General features: G+C 41.7%; 1 protein-coding gene across 2 annotated transcripts in view; it reads right to left on the reverse strand.

The window, feature by feature from the left end:
- NUP214 (nucleoporin 214) overlaps nucleotides 1–18,739 on the reverse strand; it is a 94,800-nt gene that overhangs the window by 53,595 nt on the left and 22,466 nt on the right. For both annotated transcript variants that reach the window (XM_060100706.1, XM_060100705.1), the window contains exons 14-21: nucleotides 17,091–17,185; nucleotides 14,080–14,166; nucleotides 13,739–13,888; nucleotides 12,256–12,414; nucleotides 9,340–9,443; nucleotides 6,508–6,690; nucleotides 5,695–5,780; nucleotides 5,506–5,589 (exon numbers count right to left, since the gene is read on the reverse strand). In XM_060100706.1, the coding sequence (XP_059956689.1) occupies nucleotides 5,506–5,589; nucleotides 5,695–5,780; nucleotides 6,508–6,690; nucleotides 9,340–9,443; nucleotides 12,256–12,414; nucleotides 13,739–13,888; nucleotides 14,080–14,166; nucleotides 17,091–17,185 (948 nt within the window). The remainder of the gene's footprint in view (nucleotides 1–5,505; nucleotides 5,590–5,694; nucleotides 5,781–6,507; nucleotides 6,691–9,339; nucleotides 9,444–12,255; nucleotides 12,415–13,738; nucleotides 13,889–14,079; nucleotides 14,167–17,090; nucleotides 17,186–18,739) is intronic.

Here is an 18,739-nt window from a genome sequence, read left to right on the forward strand (position 1 = left end):
GTGTAAAAGCAGGAAGTTCACAGGCAATAACACCTTCTCAGAAAAGCAACAGACAAGCTTCCAGAGCAGAGTAAACAGTCCCCGTGCTGCCACTGCTTTCCAACAATAAACTTCTGAGAACAGGCCTAACGCAAACTGGAAAAGACATCATGTCCTCAATGCTGAGGGTCTCAAACACTGCCACATAAATCTGATCATTCTTCTGAATCATTTAGGTTAAAACAAAAAAATCACTGAAATCAATCTTCACCTTCCCTGTTTTTTTTCCTTCCATAAACTATGGGGTAATATGCCATGTTACTTTCTACCGTGAATTTCAGGAGTCATGTTATTGTCTGTATATTGGAAAAAAAACCAAAACCAAACAAAAAACAGCCCTCTCTCCTCCTCAAGTTATGTAAAAGTATTGCTAATATTTACTGACTTATTTGCCCTATAGGCACATCACTCTGCAAGATTTTAGTTGTCCTAATGGAACCGGAACATAAATAACTGCAAGTGAAAACCAACGCTGCGTGCTAGACTGCTGCTAGGCTGCACCGTCAATTTGGTAGCCACCAGCCATGCGTGGCTAGATTAAAAGTAATGTAAAGTAAATAAATGAAAATTTGGAATCCTAAGTCACACCAGCCCCCTCTGAAGTGCTCAACAGCCACAGCTGAGCTGCTGTACTGGCGAGCACAGATCCAGAACACCGTCACCACTGCAGGAGGTCCTACGGGACAGCACTGTACCCAAGTGTTTTGACGCAGGTCAATGTGCAGCAGGGTCACTTAGCAAGCCCCTCCATAACCACCAGCACCACCAGTAAAACTGCAGCTAACATTTATTGAGCACTTACCTGGTACCAGGTACTGCTCAAAGCATCTAAATGAGAAATTCCTGTTATCTGTCTTTATGGTTAATGCCTAGAAAGGCTGAGTAATTTGCCCAAGGTCACGAAGTTGGTAAGTGGTAGAGCCGGAATTCAAACCTGGCGTGTATCCGACTCGAAAGACCATGTTCTTAACAGTACTCTGTTATATATAAAATACCCTGTGCTTGGTAGAATTTTGACCCCACGACCCTTGCCCCCAGTGCCACACCCATGGTTATGTTCTGTTAGATGGTTATATTACATGGCCAAAGGGATTTTGCAGACACGATTAAGGTTACTAGTCAGTTGACCTTAAAACAGAGAGGTAAGCCTGGATTTTCCAGGTGGGCCCAGTGTAAAATCTCAAGAGCCCTTAAAGGTAGAGAAAAGAAGCACAAGAGGAAGCAGAGAGAGGTGGAAGAAGTGGGGGCACAGAAGCATTCAATGTGCTGTTGCTGGACTGCAGACGAAGGGGGCCGGGGGCACATGCAAAGCAAACGAGGACCTCAGTCTTACAGCTGCAAGGAACCGAATTCTGCCAACAACTCAGAAGCGGGATCTTCCCCAGAGCCTTTAGAGGAGAGCTCAGACCAGCCAACACTGACTTCAGCCTGTGAGCCCCGAGCAGAGGACCCAGCAGGGCCACGCTGCGCCTGGACTTCTGACACACACAACTGTGAGATCGTCAACAGGTGGTGTTATAAGCCACTACATTTGTGATAATTTGTTACACGGCATCCACAGAAAACTAATATAAACTGCACACTCTCTTAGGGCCACACGGCTCGCACTAATTTCTCTAAAATCCCACTTCCTGAGAGTTAACAGCAACAAGAGATGACTCAGACTCATCACCTTCAGGAACTGGATAGAAAACGGAAATAACTTTCACTCCCAAGGTCTGATACCACCTGGGGGTTCTCTCAGTTTCCTTCCTTCATCTTTCTGATGCCATTCATTGGATTTGGGTGGAGGGACACCCACCAATTGAAAAATGCAATGGCCATGCTCACTTGCAGAGGCCAGGAGCCTGGTCTGCTCAACTGTCCCAATGATGTTGCCTCCGCAGCTGACACATGCTGCTTCCTGCTGTGATCAAGGATGCAGCTACCTTCCTGGCACTAGAAAGGGGGCCCCACTGAAACCTGAAGAAACTTACTCTGCTTAAATGCTAGCTCAGATCAGGACAGGCAGAAAGCCACATTAACAGGAAGGAGAAGAGGTAGAAATCATGATCATATCAGTAGACGCAGCAAACCTCGTTATCTTATGAGGAACTACAGAAAGTGTTCCCTTTGAGATAAAGGCAAGGATGCCTACTCGCCCCTTTTATTGGACTCTGCATTGGAGGTCCTAGCCAGTGAAATAAGGTAAGAAAATTAAATAAAAAGCGAAACAAAAGTGTTCATATCCATGGAAGGTACAGTCAACATACCAAAAAATCTAGTACATTTCTATATACTATATCTAACATAAAATAAAACATAAAGTGAAATTTAAGGAAAAAACCCCCATCATTATAAAAGCATCAAAAATATCAAACTTAGGAATAAATCTAACAAAAGATGTGCATGTCCTCCATGCAAAAAACATTTAGAAAAATTAAAGACCCAAATAAACATACACCATGTCTAGGAAATGAAAGATCAACACTGTACAAATGTCAATTCATTTAAGTCAATTTAGAGATTCAATACAATCCCAATCAAAATCTCAACTCTTTGAGGGCTGAGAGTGGTAGAACTTAACAAGACAATTATAATATTAATATGGAAATGGAAAGCACCAAGAAGAGCCAAAACATTCTAGATCACGGGTCAGCAAATGACAGCCATGAGCTAGCTGCTTGCTTTTATAAATAAAGTTTTACTGAAGCACAGGCATGCCCATCTGTTTACATACAGTCTGTGGTTGCTTTCCTATTACAAGGGCAGAGTTCACTAGGTACCACAGAAACTACATATTTACTACATATTTACTATCCAGCTCTTTAAGAAACAGTTTGCCAACCCCTACTCTAGACTGTAGAACTTTCTGTGATGATGAAATGTTCTATGTCTGTGTTTCCCATTACAGTAGCCACTAGTCACATGTACCTAGTGAGCACTTGAAATGTGGCTGCTGGGATTAACTGAATTCTTTATTTAATTTTTATTAATTTAAATTTGAATAGGCTACCATATTGAACAGCATAGCTTTAGGACCTAGAAAAAGAACCAGTATTGAGACTTATTTTAGCACCAGTTAATTGAGGCAGTGTGGTGGCAGTGGTTTCTAATCAGTGTACAGACCATCAGACCTACAAGGATAAGGAAACCCGATTTACAACAAAGGTGGCCACTAAGCAGGGAGGAAGAATCTTCACTAAACAGTGTTGGGACAATCAGATATCTAAATACAAAAAAATGACATGAGAGCCATACTTGGTATCATACACAAAAATCAATTCCAGATAGTATAAACGAGATATGGTCTACCCATACAATGGAATACCATTCAGCAATAAAAAGGAACGAACTACTAATACATGATACACATCATGGGTGAACCTTAAAGTTATATTAAGGGAAAGAAGCCAAAGCAAAAGACTACATATGATTCCATTTATACGCAGTTTCTAAAAAAGGCAGTTCCACAGAGAAAGAAAACGGATCAGTGGTTGCTGGGAGCAGAATAGGAACTGATTACAAACAGCATGACACAACTTCTTAAGTGATGGAAATGTTTTACAACTGGAATGTGGTGATGGTTATACAATTCTGTAAATTTACCAAAAATCGTCAAACTATACACTTACAACAGGTGAATTTTATGATACGCAAATTACACCTCAATAAAGTTGTTTTAAAAAAATCAATTTCAGGTAGCTAGCAGATCTAAATTTGAAAGGCAAAGCATTAACATTTCTAGACCATAATAAAGGTGCATACACACTCTTGTTACCTAGAGGTAGAGAAAGATTTCTTCAACAGAACAACAGGAACTGACCATAAAAGGAAAGGCTGAAAAATCTGTTTTAAAATTAAGAACTTCTCTTTGCCGAAAGATACTAAGAGGCTAAAAAGCAACAAAGTGAATAACTATAATCTCATATAACCAACAAAAGGCTGGTATCAAGAACTGATAAAAACTTTTACAAATCAGCAGGACAGATTATCCAACAGACAGATGAGCAAAGGATTTAATCAGGCACTTCACAAAAGAAGATACCCAAATAGTAATTAAACATATAAAAAGGTGACACCAGCAGAGTTAAAAGGAAAAAGATTGATAATATCAAGCTTGGCAAGGCTGTGGAACAGCTGGAATATTCATACACTGATGGCCAAGTGTGACCCGCTACAAGAGAATTGCACGCAGAATCTGACGCTGAGCACAGGGACAGAGTACGAGACACAATTCCACTCGGAGCCACACGACCACATAAAAGACATACACATGTACCCCAAGGGACAAGCACAAGAATGTTCAGAGCAACATTCTACTATGTTACAGCTAAAAACTGCAAACAGTGAATGCCCACCAAAAGGAGAATGGATAAACAAATGCAGTATATTCATACACCGAAGCAACAAAACAAACAGCTATGTGCAGCAACATGGATGACTCTTAGAAACCTGATGTGGAGTAAGAGAAACCCATCCAGAGAATAAATAAATGGACTTCCGCAGTATCCAAAGCCCAAAAAACAGGCAAAACCAAATTACGGTGTTTGGGGAGGCAAGCTTAAGTAGTAAAACTGTCAAAAAGGAAAAATAAAGGAGACTAAAGAGGACAGCGGCTTAATGCGATGTACAATCCTGAACTGGATCCTGATTTTCCAAAAAGCTTGGCTACATGTGCTGAAACTACCCCAGCCCGCGCCTAGAGCCCGTGCTCCGCAACAGGAGAAGCCACTGCAATGAGAAGCCCGCGCACCACAATGAAGAGTAGCCCCCGCTCGCCACAACTAGAGAAAGCCTGCGCGCAGCAACGAAGACCCAATGCAGCCAAAAAAAAAAAAAAATTCAACTCAAAACATAATTTCAAAGAAAAAAGCAGTTACAGGCACTAGAGCAAAGCAGGGTTATGCCTAAAGTTGCATCTAACAAATATTTCTTTAAAAGCAAATTCAGGTAATTATATAGATAATTTCATGACAAAATATTTTTTATCAGGTATGTGGCTTCTTTTCAGCACGTGTTTTTAACCATCATTCCCTAATCTGTAGTTCTTTTTTCTTCTTTCTTAGAACATCTTTTTTTCAAATGTAGCCTTAGTCAAAACCCCAAACCAATCAGAAAAGTAAAGCTTCTCTAGCTAAAGCAGAGGCTAGGACCCCTGGAGCCAGCCCAGCTCCCCCAAAACCCTTGAGAACCACTGCCACAGAACCTAAGGACTGCAGAAAACACAGTGTAAAAGCCAGAATAACTACCTTGAACTGTTTCATTGACCATGTATAAGCTGCTTCCGGATGACAGATTCCGGGGACATTTTCTCTATCTCCCATTAAGAACCAAAGGAACAGACACACAGACACACAGACACACACACACTATCTCCCATTAAGAACCAAAGGAACGAACACACACACACACACAGACAAACACACACACACACACACACATCCTACTCCCACATCCTAAAAATTCAGGACCAGTTTCCTCTACCTGGAGCAGTAGATCTCACCGGTGGGGTCTTCCTCTTGGCCAAGAAGTTTCTCAGCTGTGCCTGTTTCACGGGGGACAGTTTAGCTGCAAGAAATTCATGAACCCATAAATGCATAAGACTCGGTTTTTAAGATGTCAGTAGATGAAAGAGAACAAAGAGAGTTTAAAGACTGGGAAGAACTCATTTACCTGGGACTTTGGGCAAGGGTTTGACTTGCAAGTCTATGGTTGTTTTCAACAAAGCATTGCGCAGGCTTTCGAGGTCACTGTCAAAACTGAAATAGGACAGTGTTACATATGAACCAACTACGACCTGAGAAGTCGGGGGTGGTGGTGGTGGTGGTACATTATCCTCCTAAATATAAAGGCAAGATATGAGAGCATCCCAATACAGAAATGGAAAATCTGACCCATCAAGGAAATTAATCCAAGAGGAAAGAGATCACAGTCTCAATATTATATCCGAACCCCAGAGCAAACACAACACCAACGGGGCTCCAGCAGGAAGGGCAATTAAAATCTACACATTCAGCCTAAAGGCAGAAACACAAGACCACCTTGGTAACTTCAGGGGTAAACTGTCTAACTGCAGGGTCTGAAATCTCCACACTCTTGCAAAATGATAAATCTGAGCTTCAAGACAAATTGGTCAACCTAATCCTGAGAGTTAATTTTCAATTAAACAATAAAACTGTGACTATAGTATCTGTTATCATCTATTGAGCATCTGTTTCATCAGGCACACTACTAGGTGCTTTAAAGACTTAGTTTTAAACTCTCTAGTAATCCCATGAGGCATGTATTGTTAGCCCTACTTTTTGGCAAAGGAACAAAGGATCAGAGAGGGTGAGGAAGCTGACCAGGCTCACACAGGTGAAAGACGGCAGAGTCACTTTCAAAGCCGCATGGGAACCATTCTAAGACTACTCCACCTAACTCTATCCGTTCATCCAACCACATCTATTGAGCGCATGTGGCATTAACGCCCATTCTCCTGCACACCTGTGAGGGCTGCTCTGCGAGGGAACATCCAAGGGAAGGCCCCACTGGGAGGTTTGGTTATAAAGACGGAGCTGCTGGAGACTATCCACCAGGTGATTCAGCCTCTTCCTCTGTTGGTTGATGATTTCCCGGTTGTTGGCAAGGGTGTTAAACAGTGTCTCTCGCTCTGGCACAAGCAGGCGCCTGTTGAGAGCAAGGAGGAAAGAATTAAATGTGAATGGTTCAAGTAAAGGAACTCCCCACCGAATGGAAAAAAAAAGACTACAACTGTAACAGTGAGAAGACTAAACTGGAGAACCACCAGTGGGAAAGAAACATCAAGAAATTACTCGAACATAAAAAGGGGATGAGGGCTTCCCTGGTGGCGCAGTGGTTGAGAGTCCGCCTGCCGATGCAGGGGACACGGGTTCATGCCCTGGTCCAGGAAGATCCCACATGCCGCGGAGTGGCTGGGCCCGTGAGCCATGGCCGCTGAGCCTGCACGTCCGGAGCCTGTGCTCCGCAACGGGAGAGGCCACAACAGTGAGAGCCCCATGTACCGCAAAAAAAAAAAAAAAAAAGGGGGGGGGATGAAAGCCTAACGAGGATAAAGTGTAAGGAGGAAAGAGCAGCTTAGGATGTGCAGGACCGGGCCTGCAGCAGAGGACAGCACAGCCAGACAGAACCTCAGATGGGTTCCAGGGAAGAAATGGGGGAAAATTCATCCAGCTATATATTAGGATACGCATATTTCTCTGTATATAAATTATATGAAATAAAAAGAAAATGCCCAAGGGTACAGGGAAATCTAGGGTGTCAGTCATTTCTTCAGAGTGCTGTCAAGAAACAGAGGAACAGCACACGATTTAGCAGCAGGGGGGTCACCCACCCAAAAGAATTACAAGAAGACAGGGACAACTGTCCCTTCCTTTCTGGTGACAAGGTAGTTAGTTCAACATATATTTTTAACAGGCATTTCACTAGGGTACAAGGTAATATTTAGAGAAGGGCCCAAAACAGAGAAGTGCTAGAAAATTGTACAGATTTAAGACTCTGAACTCTACAGAAAGGGAACTTAAAAAAAGCACATTAAGGGACTGCCCTGGCAGTGCAGCGGTTAAGAATCCGCCTGCCAATGCAGGGGACATGGGTTGAGCCCTGGTCCAGGAAGATCCCACATGCCGGGGAGCAACTAAGCCCACGAGCCACAACTACTGAAGCCCACGTGCCTAGATAGAGCCCGTGCTCTGCAACGAGAAGCCACCGCAATGAGAAGCCTGCGCACTGCAACGAACGAAGAGTGGCCCCCGCTCGCCGCAACTAGAGAAAGCCCAATTGCAGAGGGAAAAAATAAAAAATAAAAAGCACGTTAAGTAGAAAATCCATGGGGTTGTTTAAAGGAGAACAAAGAAGCTGGCTTCTCTGTTAGCATCATGCACTTTTTATTGTTTATTTTCATTTTTAAATTTTTTATTATTTTATTTTATTTTATTGGCCGTGCAGCTTGTGGGATCTTAGTTCCCCGACCAGGGATGGAACCAGTGCCCCCCTGCAGTGGAAGCGTGGAGTGTCAACAACTGGATCGGTAGGGAATTCCCCATCATGCACTTTTTAAAAAGCCAAGTTATTAATTAGCAAAGAGAAATCCAACTGTCAAGCAGAGCAGAATGTTCTCACTGTCAGGTCAAGCCATTCTCTCACATGGGGAGGAACGTGAATTCAGAATCAGGGGAGTAAGCTCTGAAATCTCTAAAGGGGCCCAATTGCCCATGGGGACAAGTGCTCCAGGCCACAGAACCTTCCCTCTGTCAGTGTCTGGAGGATCAATGTTCACCTCTGTCTTCCCATATCTATGCTCCTCATGTCGGGCACAAAGCCTTTCTCCACATTGTGGAATATAATGTATTAAATTCTGTTTACTGAATTTTAAACACCTTCCAGCCCTGCCCCTGACACAACACCCAGGTTGCCCCACTTAAAAGTCTGTGACCTCACAGCTTTGTAAACAGTGAATAGATCATTTCCTGGTTTGTTTCCTTACAAAGCTAATCACATTAATCAAGTATAGGTGTTTCAGAAATCTAGCATTTTGAGGGCTGACCTGGTTTTCACATTTCTTGTGGGCACCTTACTGCTTTCACAATGTACTGCATTCTATTCCTTCTGGAAAACACGAGGCATAAAACCAAATATCCACGGATGGAAGATCAGGATAGAAGGTTTTCCTCTACCTCTGTTACCACTCCTCTCATCCTTTTAGTGATCCATACTAATTAGGAATGTTTCCTCCAAAGGAAAATTTGGAGTATACAGAAAAGTATAAAAGAAACATTCCTCTTAATCTCATCTTGCAGGTATAACTATGAGTATTTTGACAGATTTATTTCCAGCCTTTTCTACATTAGACCTCCACAATGAGGTCACCTAGTATGATTTTATGTCTTACCTTTTTCATATTTTATATCTAATAATTAGTTACAGAATTATATATTTTGTATAGTTCATGTAACACAAAATATATTTAATATGATTTTTTTGAGAATATGAGATTCAACGGCTACACAGTATTCTGCATTAAGAAAAAAATGTGATCAGATTTATTAGCCACTCCTCTAACTTTTGGGTAACTAGGTTGAATCCAATTTTTCACCCTCATAAATTGCACTGTAATATAAATTGTTCTATGTAAATTATTGTGAATATTGCTATAGTTTCTGTAGAACAAATTTCTAGATGTATAATGACTGGGTCAAAGAGAATGAACCTTTGTAGGGTTTTTAATAAATCCTCCTAAGTGATCTTTTAAAAGGGCTACAGCAATTATCTACACAGTGGATGAGAGACCTCGCTCACTTTTGTTTTTTCTTTTGTTCCAGATGCCGATCCCACTCCAAGTCTAGAACATCATTCACATCTTGGACAGCAAATTTCACATACTGATGAAGGCGCCGAATTTCCTACAAGAAAAAAATGAAACGTCAAACTGACTCAGTTGTCCAGTAGCTTGCAGGAAGGTGTATCAAAACAGTTAAAATGACTTTGAAGTCTTTTTATAACTGAGAACCATAATGAACAAGGAAAATGTAATAGGCTTTAATACAATCATTAGAATGTTATAATTCAAATGAAAAACAGCAACTCAACCTTTTAAAGCGTGTGACAGAGAGGTGGTGTGAAGAAAAGGGAAACAGAAAGGGTGTATCGGCCTAGGGCCTCTAGGGAACCAATGTTCTTGCTTAGTTCTCATTTTCAGCTCCTGTAAAGTATCTCCACATGGCCTAGGAATTTTCCACTGCACTCTGTTACTCCGACAGGGCACCCATTTAGATTTTGCTCTCCCACCCATGAAATTAACTGTAACACAGACAAAATTATTCTACAAAACAGTGCTGAAAATAATTCTTCACCTATCTATTCATAGAGTAGAACACATAAGTCATCTCACCAGTGGGGAAAAACTCATTTCTCAAAAACAAAGAATAGTATCAGCACTAGAAACTGAATTTACCATTATTAGAAGTCTTACCTATTAATTTATTTTAGGCCTGCAATAATTTTCTTTAAATATTGGTCCAGTGTTAACGTTCAGGGCTGTACCATTTGACTCTCAAAAATTAAAAAAATATAGCATTCCATTAATGCAAACGAAGCATTCCATTAAACATGTATACAAATGAAGACAATGTACTTTACAGTGGAAAACACTCTTTACATCTGTAAAAAGATCTTAATGTGTTTAACTGTATTTTCAAAATTATTTTCGGACAAGGGTATGTGTCCTAACTGAAGAAGAAAATGTCATGTAAAGAGAGCCAGGCTGATTCTAGGAAGCAGCAGTAACCTTAGCATCAGATACAAATTTCAACTCAGTGCTCCATGACTACAGGGAGGCCCTTTACTGTGGACACTTCAAATGTGACCATATCTCTGTGCATTAACTGATCTTGCTTCTTCTAAATGCCCTCCCAACTTTGTCTGCCAGGAAAAAAACCTTTTCTTTTAAGGCCTATCACAAATATTTTTCTGTGGCTTAGCTGCTCCCCCATCTGCAATCCCATAGCAACACACCCCACGTTATATTTACAAGTCAATCTTTCTGCTGCTACTTATCCAGCTGTAGTGTAGTGTTGAACACCACAGGCTCTGAGCCAGACCGCCCAGGCTCCAGGGTCCAGCATTTATTAGTGGTTAAGACTTGGGTAGTTCCTGTGTCTCTGATTCCTTATCTTTCTTTTGTATATGGTATGCATTCAATAAACGCTAGCTATTATTATCTACTTAGCACTGTGGAAAAGAGAAAATTATTTCCCTTGAATGGGGTAAGTGGTTCACCCAAAGCTGAATTCTTTTAGTTTGCACACAGAGCAAGGGGTGAAAAGGCACATAGGAAGAAAGAGTGGCCAGATTCAGTGTGGAGGCCTGTAATTTGATGAGCGGTAGGCAGGTGGTCGGCACTCTCTGCTCAGAGGGTTACCATCCCCAGGAGAAGGACACACCTAGGAATACCTCAAGGGCAGCAGGACACAGCAGGGGTTCCTCAACCTTTCTGGGAGGCCTCCACTTCTTTCATTTTCCTACTGTCGGTACGCTTACCAGGTGTGGGGTGGAAATGACGGCAACAGTAGAGTCTACAGCCTCAACTCCTCTGAGGAGGAGGGGGTTCACCATACTCACAGACTCAGGTGCCAGGGGAGGAAGGCCAGTACTGCCAGCGCTGCACCCTTTCCTACCTGATTCTAGGGAAATGCAAGGTGGTGGGAGATGACCCCTACTAAAGCTGTGATGCAACAATTTTGAATAAATCGAAAGATGGAAACAAAACTCAGATTTAGCTCAAAGAGAATATAGGAATAATTAAGAATGAGAAAGGTAACTTTGCTAACAGTTACAGGAAGGAGCCCCGGCAGGTAGAAGTTTCGATTCTGGTCCCACTCTTACTAGTATCAACATTACCTTGGGCAAGCTCCTTAGCCTATGATATTCCAGTTGCTTATCTGTACAATGGGATCAGTAACTCTCACCTTGCAGAGCAGCAGGTTTTGAAGACTAGAAATAATGTCTTAAAAAACACCTCACAGGGCTTCCCTGGTGGCGCAGTGGTTAAGAATCTGCCTGCCAATGCAGGGGACACGGGTTCGAGCCCTGGTCTGGGAAGATCCCACATGCTGCGGAGCAACTAAGCCCGTGCGCTACAACTACTGAGCCTGTGCTCTAGAGCCCATGAGCCACAACTACTGAGCCCGTGTGCCACAACTACTGAAACCTGCGCGCCTAGAGCCCATGCTCTGCAACGAGAAGCCACCACAACGAGAAGCCCATGCACCGCAATGAAGAGTAGCCCCTGCTCGCTACAACTAGAGAAAACCTGTGTGCAGCAAAGACCCAATGCAGCCAAAAATAAATAAATAAATACATACATTTATATTAAAAAAAAAAAAAAACAAACCACCTCATAGAGTACTTGGTGCCCAATGAACAGTTGCTAGTTTAATAATTATTATTCCCGATTTGATTTCTAAATATATCTTTTTCAACAGCTACTCTCTACCAATCTTAAGGTTTAATTAAGAATTTTGTTTTTGTTTAATCCAAAAAACCTTAAGTGGGAAAGTGCCATTTTCTTTGTGACAGTGAAGGGAGTCTACGCCAAGTGGGTCAACACTCACAGGAAATGAACAACTTTGTACAAGCAGTTGGGCAAGCCTGTATCTCCCAAAGGAGCGCCTGTCTAGGAGACTGTTCTCAGCAGCTCTGGCGGGGTTCTCCTACCTGGAGCTGAGCCTCACTCCTGGGGTCCAGCGGCCTCTTATAGAGCAAGTGCAGATACCCAGAGTCACGGTTTCTCTCATTTTGTTCTCTGGCTTCTTCAACACCAGCAAAGCCCTCAAGTAAAGTTGTTTTCAGGGTACTTATATCTCCATGAAGAGACTAGAAAAGATACGAGGATGAATTGATACAAAAGTGGTATTTCCAAGAAATAAACCTTTCTTTCTAGATCAAGGAAGGTGGTATTTCTCAAATATTTAACATGATGAACATATGAATATAGCAAAAAGTGAATTTCACTGCTTGGAAAGAAAGATATTAATGTTCATTTTTTTTTCCTTCCTCACTAAAAAAAATACATACTCTAATGATCAGAAACTCAGGAAATAAGACAAGTACTGGTAATCCTGCCATCTAAAGATGATCACTGTTAAAACCGTGGAGAACTTTCCTCTTTCTTTTTTTTTTTTTAATTTTTAAAAATTTTATTGAAGTATAGTTGATATACAATGTTTCAAGTGTACAGCAAAGTGATTCAGTTATATGTACATATATATATATATTCTTTTTCAGATTCTTTTCTATTATGGGTTATTTCAAGACATTGAATATAGTTCCCTGTACCATACAGTAGGTCCTTGTTGTCTATCTACTTTACATATAGTAGTATCTATTAATCCCAAGTTCCCAATTTATCCCTTCCCCACCCTTGAGAACCTTCCTCTCTCCAAGTGTGTTATTTAAGACCAGAGCTCTGGAGTCAGGCAGTCTGAACTGGGATCCTGGCTCTATAACTCAGTAACTGGGTGGCTTTGGGCAAATTACTTCATCTTAAAGCCTTGGTTTCCTGTTCTTGCAAAACAAAAAGAATAATAGTGCCTACCACACAGAAAAGCTGTGAGGATTCAATGAGATAATATAGATATGCCTGGCACATAGTAAGTAGTAATAATTGTAACACAGTAAATAAACAGTTAACAACAAATATTTGTTATTTTTATACTGTATATGCTCTTAAGTATCCTGCTTTTACTTTAAACCTAACCCTTTATAATCTAACAATTTACTATAAAAGACAGTAAATTTTCTCCTGTAAATGACCCATAGTATCTTCATTAAAGTCTGCTTTTATACCAAGAAAAAAAACTTAGTAAATTTTCAAATATATCTTAACTAAATGAACAGCTAGAATAAACTTTTATGGAGTGCCTTGTAAGTGTCAATGGGGTAGAAAGTACTTATTATTCCATTTTCCACATGAGAAAACTAAAACATAGAATAGCTGGAATAATTTGCCCAAAGTCACATAATTTATTAAGTGCTAAAGGTAGGATGTGAAGTCAGGCATTCCTAGGTAAACCACTCATCCACATAAAAAACAACACTGGTGGTTCTTGAAGAGAGAAAATATATACATCCATGGAGTATCAGGACAACAATTTGCAAATGTGCAATTCAACTTAGGAAGAATATCAAAAACACAGACCTCTGTGGTCTCTTTAATCTCCAAAAGGAAGGTGTGCAGGTCATCGGATTCTGTTCGCAGCATCCTCATCTCCTCAGAAGTGCCCACTTGGAAACAGGCTTTGGAAGTTCGGGCTTTCAACTCTTCCAACTCCTTCTGAAAGTGAGTGATCTGTAGAGGCCACAAATGAGGAGACGGCTCAGTCTGATGGCACTGCTCCCGGGCCCGCTAACAGCACAGACTCCCAGGACAAGCCACGGCTCAGTGGCAGAATAAAACAGTCACGTAGGAGTCCACACTCAGAGCCAGTCAAGTCTCACTATCAGAGCTACTTCTGGAAAAATCTGCAGGAACAAATTTACCTCCTCCCCGATTCCAGCCATCACAGGATCTGACTCTTTCCACTGATGTCCCTGCTTTTCGGTAACAGGAGGCTGAAGTGATTTTGCCTGAAATGAAAGGCAAAGGTTTTAAGGTGCATCCCACCCCCCAGGTGATGGCTTCCTGGAGCAGGTGGCTCAGCGTCTATCGCAGGCTCGGCGCTCTCACAATACCATCACGGTTCCACCATTCACTCTTTTGAACCCATATTTACTGGGTACCTTCTTCCTGGTATAAGATATGCTCTAGATAGAGGTAAGCAAGGTGGATGAGGTCCCTCCTCTCATGGAACTCACATTCTACTGGGACAAGACATATAATAAGAGGTAAACAACTCAGGTAATTTCAGCTAGTGATAAGTGATATGAAAAAAGTAAACAGGAACATATAGAGACAATAAAAGTGGGCACTGCTTGACATGAGACGGCCCAAAAGCCCTCACGGAGCGCTGCCTCTGCACTGAGACCTGAAGAAAGGGAGAAAGCTATGGAAAGCTCTAGGGGAAGCACCTCCAGCAGTGAGAAGAGCAAGTGCAAAGAATCTGAGGCAGGAAAGACTTCGGCAAGTTTGAGGCAAAGATATAAGGTGAATGTGGGCACCTCAAGTCAGGGAGGGAGCTGGGGGCAGGCAGAGGCAGGTGGTGTAAAGCTATTCCAAGGAGTCTGGATTTTATTCTAAGTGTGTTGGAAAAGTACTAGTGGAGTTTTAGGAGAGTTTAAACTATTCTCTGATTTATGATATTAAAAGATCCCTCCTACTGCTGAATAGAGCATGGATGACAGTGACAGGCAGGAAAAGAAATAGGAAGAGGAGTCAGGAGGCTAATGAGGGAAGAGATGATAATGGCCTGAAATACGATGTTAGCAGGGCACAGAGATGTGGATTTATGACATACGACACATCACAGAGCAGAGCTGGCAAGACCTTTGCTAGTATGGACTGGGGGAGGTGCTATTAAAGAGAGGAATCTAGGATGACTTCTGGACTGGGTGTAGAGCAAAGTACCTGGTTAGTGCTGCTTACTGAGATGGCAATACTAGACAAGGAACAGCTTCTGGGGAAGACGGAAATCAAGAATTCTGCTTTAGAGATGTTACAACTTGAGATGGCTTTCAGATTATTTGATACCTACAGCAACTGACACATGGAGAGTTTTTAGACTGCATAAGCATTCATTAAAACAGCTTTATTCAATAAATGCCATGTGTCATGCTTTATGCCCAAAGCTCCACCTGTAAACTGGCCATTTACTGTGGAGCCTGTACAGGTGTGTGCTGGGGGCAGGAAGGAGGTTGACTGGGAGAGGGACAGAAGGAAAAGACAGGACTCCTGTTCTGGGGACACTCAAGTAATCAAGTGGGAAACGGATGGAAAACGCTCTTTAAGTTAAACCATAAAAATAAATGGAGATGACAGACTGCAGATCTAAATATGAAGAGTAAAATAATCAAACTTTCAGAAAACACAGGAAAACATCTTTTTGACCTTGGAATAAGAAATGATTTCTAGGGGGCTTCCCTGGTGGCACAGTGGTTGGGGGTCCACCTGCCGATGCAGGGGACACGGGTTCGTGCCCTGGTCCGGGAGGATCCCACGTGCTGTGGAGCGGCTGGACCCGTGAGCCATGGCCACTGAGCCTGCGCGTCTGGAGCCTGTGCTCCGCAACGGGAGAGGCCACAACAGTGAGAGGGCCGCGTACCACAAAAAAAAAAAAAAAAAAAAAAAAAGAAATGATTTCTAAAACAGAACACAAAAAGCACTCATTATAAAAGAAAAATTGATATAATGAATTATACTAAAATTAAGAACTGTAGTCATCAAAAGACACCACAAAGAGAATGTAAAGGCAATTCAGAGAGTGAGAAAGTATTAGTATTTGCATTATACGTATGTGTTTGCACATGCATGTGCATATCCAACAAGGAACGAACTCTTACAGATCAGTAAGAAAAAGACAACCCAAAAGACACCCTGTAAAAGAAGATAGTCAAATGGCTAATAGTCATATGAAAAAAAAGCTGAATTTTACTAGTCATCAGGGAAATACTAATCAAAACAACAACAAACAATGAAAAATACAAAGACTGGTGAGGATGTGGAGCAGCTGAACTCATATGCTCCTAGTAGGAATGTACTGAAGAGGAATATATGAATATTCTATGACCCAACAATTCCACTCCTAGGTATCTGCCCAACAAAAACGCATACACATATTAACCCAAAGACGTCAACTAGCATGGTCATAACAACACTATTCACAATGACTTAAACCCGGAAGCTACTCAAATGCCTGTCAAGGATGGAATGAAACTTGTAGTAGAGTCACCCAATGAATTCCATACAGCAACAATGATACAGAAAAATCTCACAAACAGGCAAAACTAAGCTATGCTGTTGGAAATCATAATAGTGAGACCCGTTTGGCAAGAGTTGTGACCAGAAAGGTGAACATGAGGGGGACTCTGGGACCCTAGAACGTTCTATTTCTTGATCTGGGTGTTAGTTACCAAGGTGTATTCAGCTGGTGACAATTCACTGAGGTGGACATGTGTCATATGTATCCTTTTTTACCTCCATGTGTATTCTATATTAGTAAAAAACTAAGTAACTAAAATAAACTGAGTTGTTATGGAAAGAAAAAGAAAAGGAAGGCAGTAGGTAGATTTCTTGGTTACTTGGCGAATGATAGAAAAAAATCAGGTGCTACACCACAGTCTTCAGACATAAAGAGAATTCAACAAACGGAACATAACATGGATAAGCTCAGGAACCAGCAGAGAAAACAATTCTAAGACTCTAGGGTTAAGATAAGTGGCTTTTATGAGCTCACATTACAAATATTCAAAGATCATACTTTGGTATTTCCTATCACATAATCCTATATACTATTTCAAAGGTGTGAATTCTAAAACACAAAAACCCATTTTATAAACATGTATGTTTTGGGCAGTAAATTAGTAAACACAGCATTGTAGGTTGAGTTTAAACATACCTGGGGAGAGCCCGACTTGGCCACGGGAGGGGTTATCCTAGGTGATTTCTGTACCATTGACGGCACTGGACTTGGACTACCCTGAGCACATCGCCCTGTTAGAACAAGAAGTCAGTTAAAACAAACAGTATTTATTCCCATTATTTCTCCTATCACAAACATCCTTTCCTCAAATCTAAAAAAAAAAGTTTCTCATTGTCCCTAGCCCCCATTTATGACCTTTGTTACCAAGAGTGACACCCACAGTTCCCAAATAACTAAAAAACACATATTACATTTTAAAACAGGAAACTCCTTTGTAAAGCAGGTAGAACTGGAGTGTCTCCGATAATAGGCGTGTAGATGGTGTGCAGGCCCAGGAGGCTGTCCACTTGGCCCATCCTTACTCCCCACAGAGGCTCCTGATGCACCTCTAGGAACTGGGGGCAAAGTTTAAAGACCACCAGAAGAGTAATCCCCATCACCCTGTAAGAACTCACAAGGTCTTCAGGACCCTCCTGGAAGCCTCTAGGACAAGTCTCACCCTGTCGTGCATTAGAATCACCTAGGAGTTCTTTAAAACAATACACCAAAACTCATACCCAAGCCTCATCTCCAGAGAGCCTGATTAAACGGTTAGGGAGGGGATCCCCCACTGCGTCCAGGGTACAACTGGGACTGCAATCCAATAATCCAAGACCCACCAAACTGTACGAATTAAATACGTCAATGGGGGTAGGGAGATCTGGGTGGTAAGTGGTGGAAACGGAGAAAATGTGTGTTACGGTACATCTCCTCTCTCCCAAACTGTAAAGACATGGGAAAAGACTAAAGGAAGGCTTGTTAATTTTTGGGGTCACAGACAGGTGCTTTTCAGAATTTGATGACAAGTCCCAGAAGGAGGTGACTTTGGCAAACACCACAAGGCAGCCCTTTCTCTTGAGCAATAGGTAAGAGAGAAGATTTCAGGAATTTCACAGCTCAATGCTTGCTCAATATCTATCAAGATAAAATTATTCCTGACGGCTCAAACACCAAATGGCTCCCCAAGTATGTCTGGCTAGGTATTATCACTGGAATTCATAGAAGCGACCAACTTAAAAACTGAGACAGATCTGACAGACACCGTCCCAACCATGTGAGCAAACTGACATCACTTACGTCAGGACAAAAAGAAATCATGTGATGTGATGCACATCACCTATGTGGTATTACTGCTCAACATGTTTCATGTGAATCTGGCCACGAGGCAACTCTCAAATCCAAATCGAGGGCCTGTCCACAGAACTACCTGGCCTGACCTCTTCACGAACGTCAATGCTGAGAAAGACAAAAAAAGGTGAGAAACTGGTTGAGACTAACGAGACAAAATCGGAATATAACGTGTGGTCCTTGAGTGGCTCCTGGATTGGAGGGGGGGAAAAAACGACTACAAAGAACATTAAAAGGACAACCGTGGAAATGTGAATACCGGCTGTAGACTGGATTACTGTTAAATTTCCTCAGTGTGACAATGTATTGAGTGCCCTTATTTTTAGGAAACATACTGAAGTTCCTAAGGGTGAAGTGTTTCATGTCTGCAATTCACTTTCAAATGTTTAAAAAAAAATTACGTTAAAAAGGAAAGACATAAAGCAAATGGTGCAAAATGTTAGCAAGTGTTGACTCTC

Source organism: Mesoplodon densirostris, chromosome 6 (genome assembly GCF_025265405.1).
Source record: "Mesoplodon densirostris isolate mMesDen1 chromosome 6, mMesDen1 primary haplotype, whole genome shotgun sequence".
Taxonomy (NCBI): Eukaryota; Metazoa; Chordata; class Mammalia; order Artiodactyla; family Ziphiidae; genus Mesoplodon; species Mesoplodon densirostris.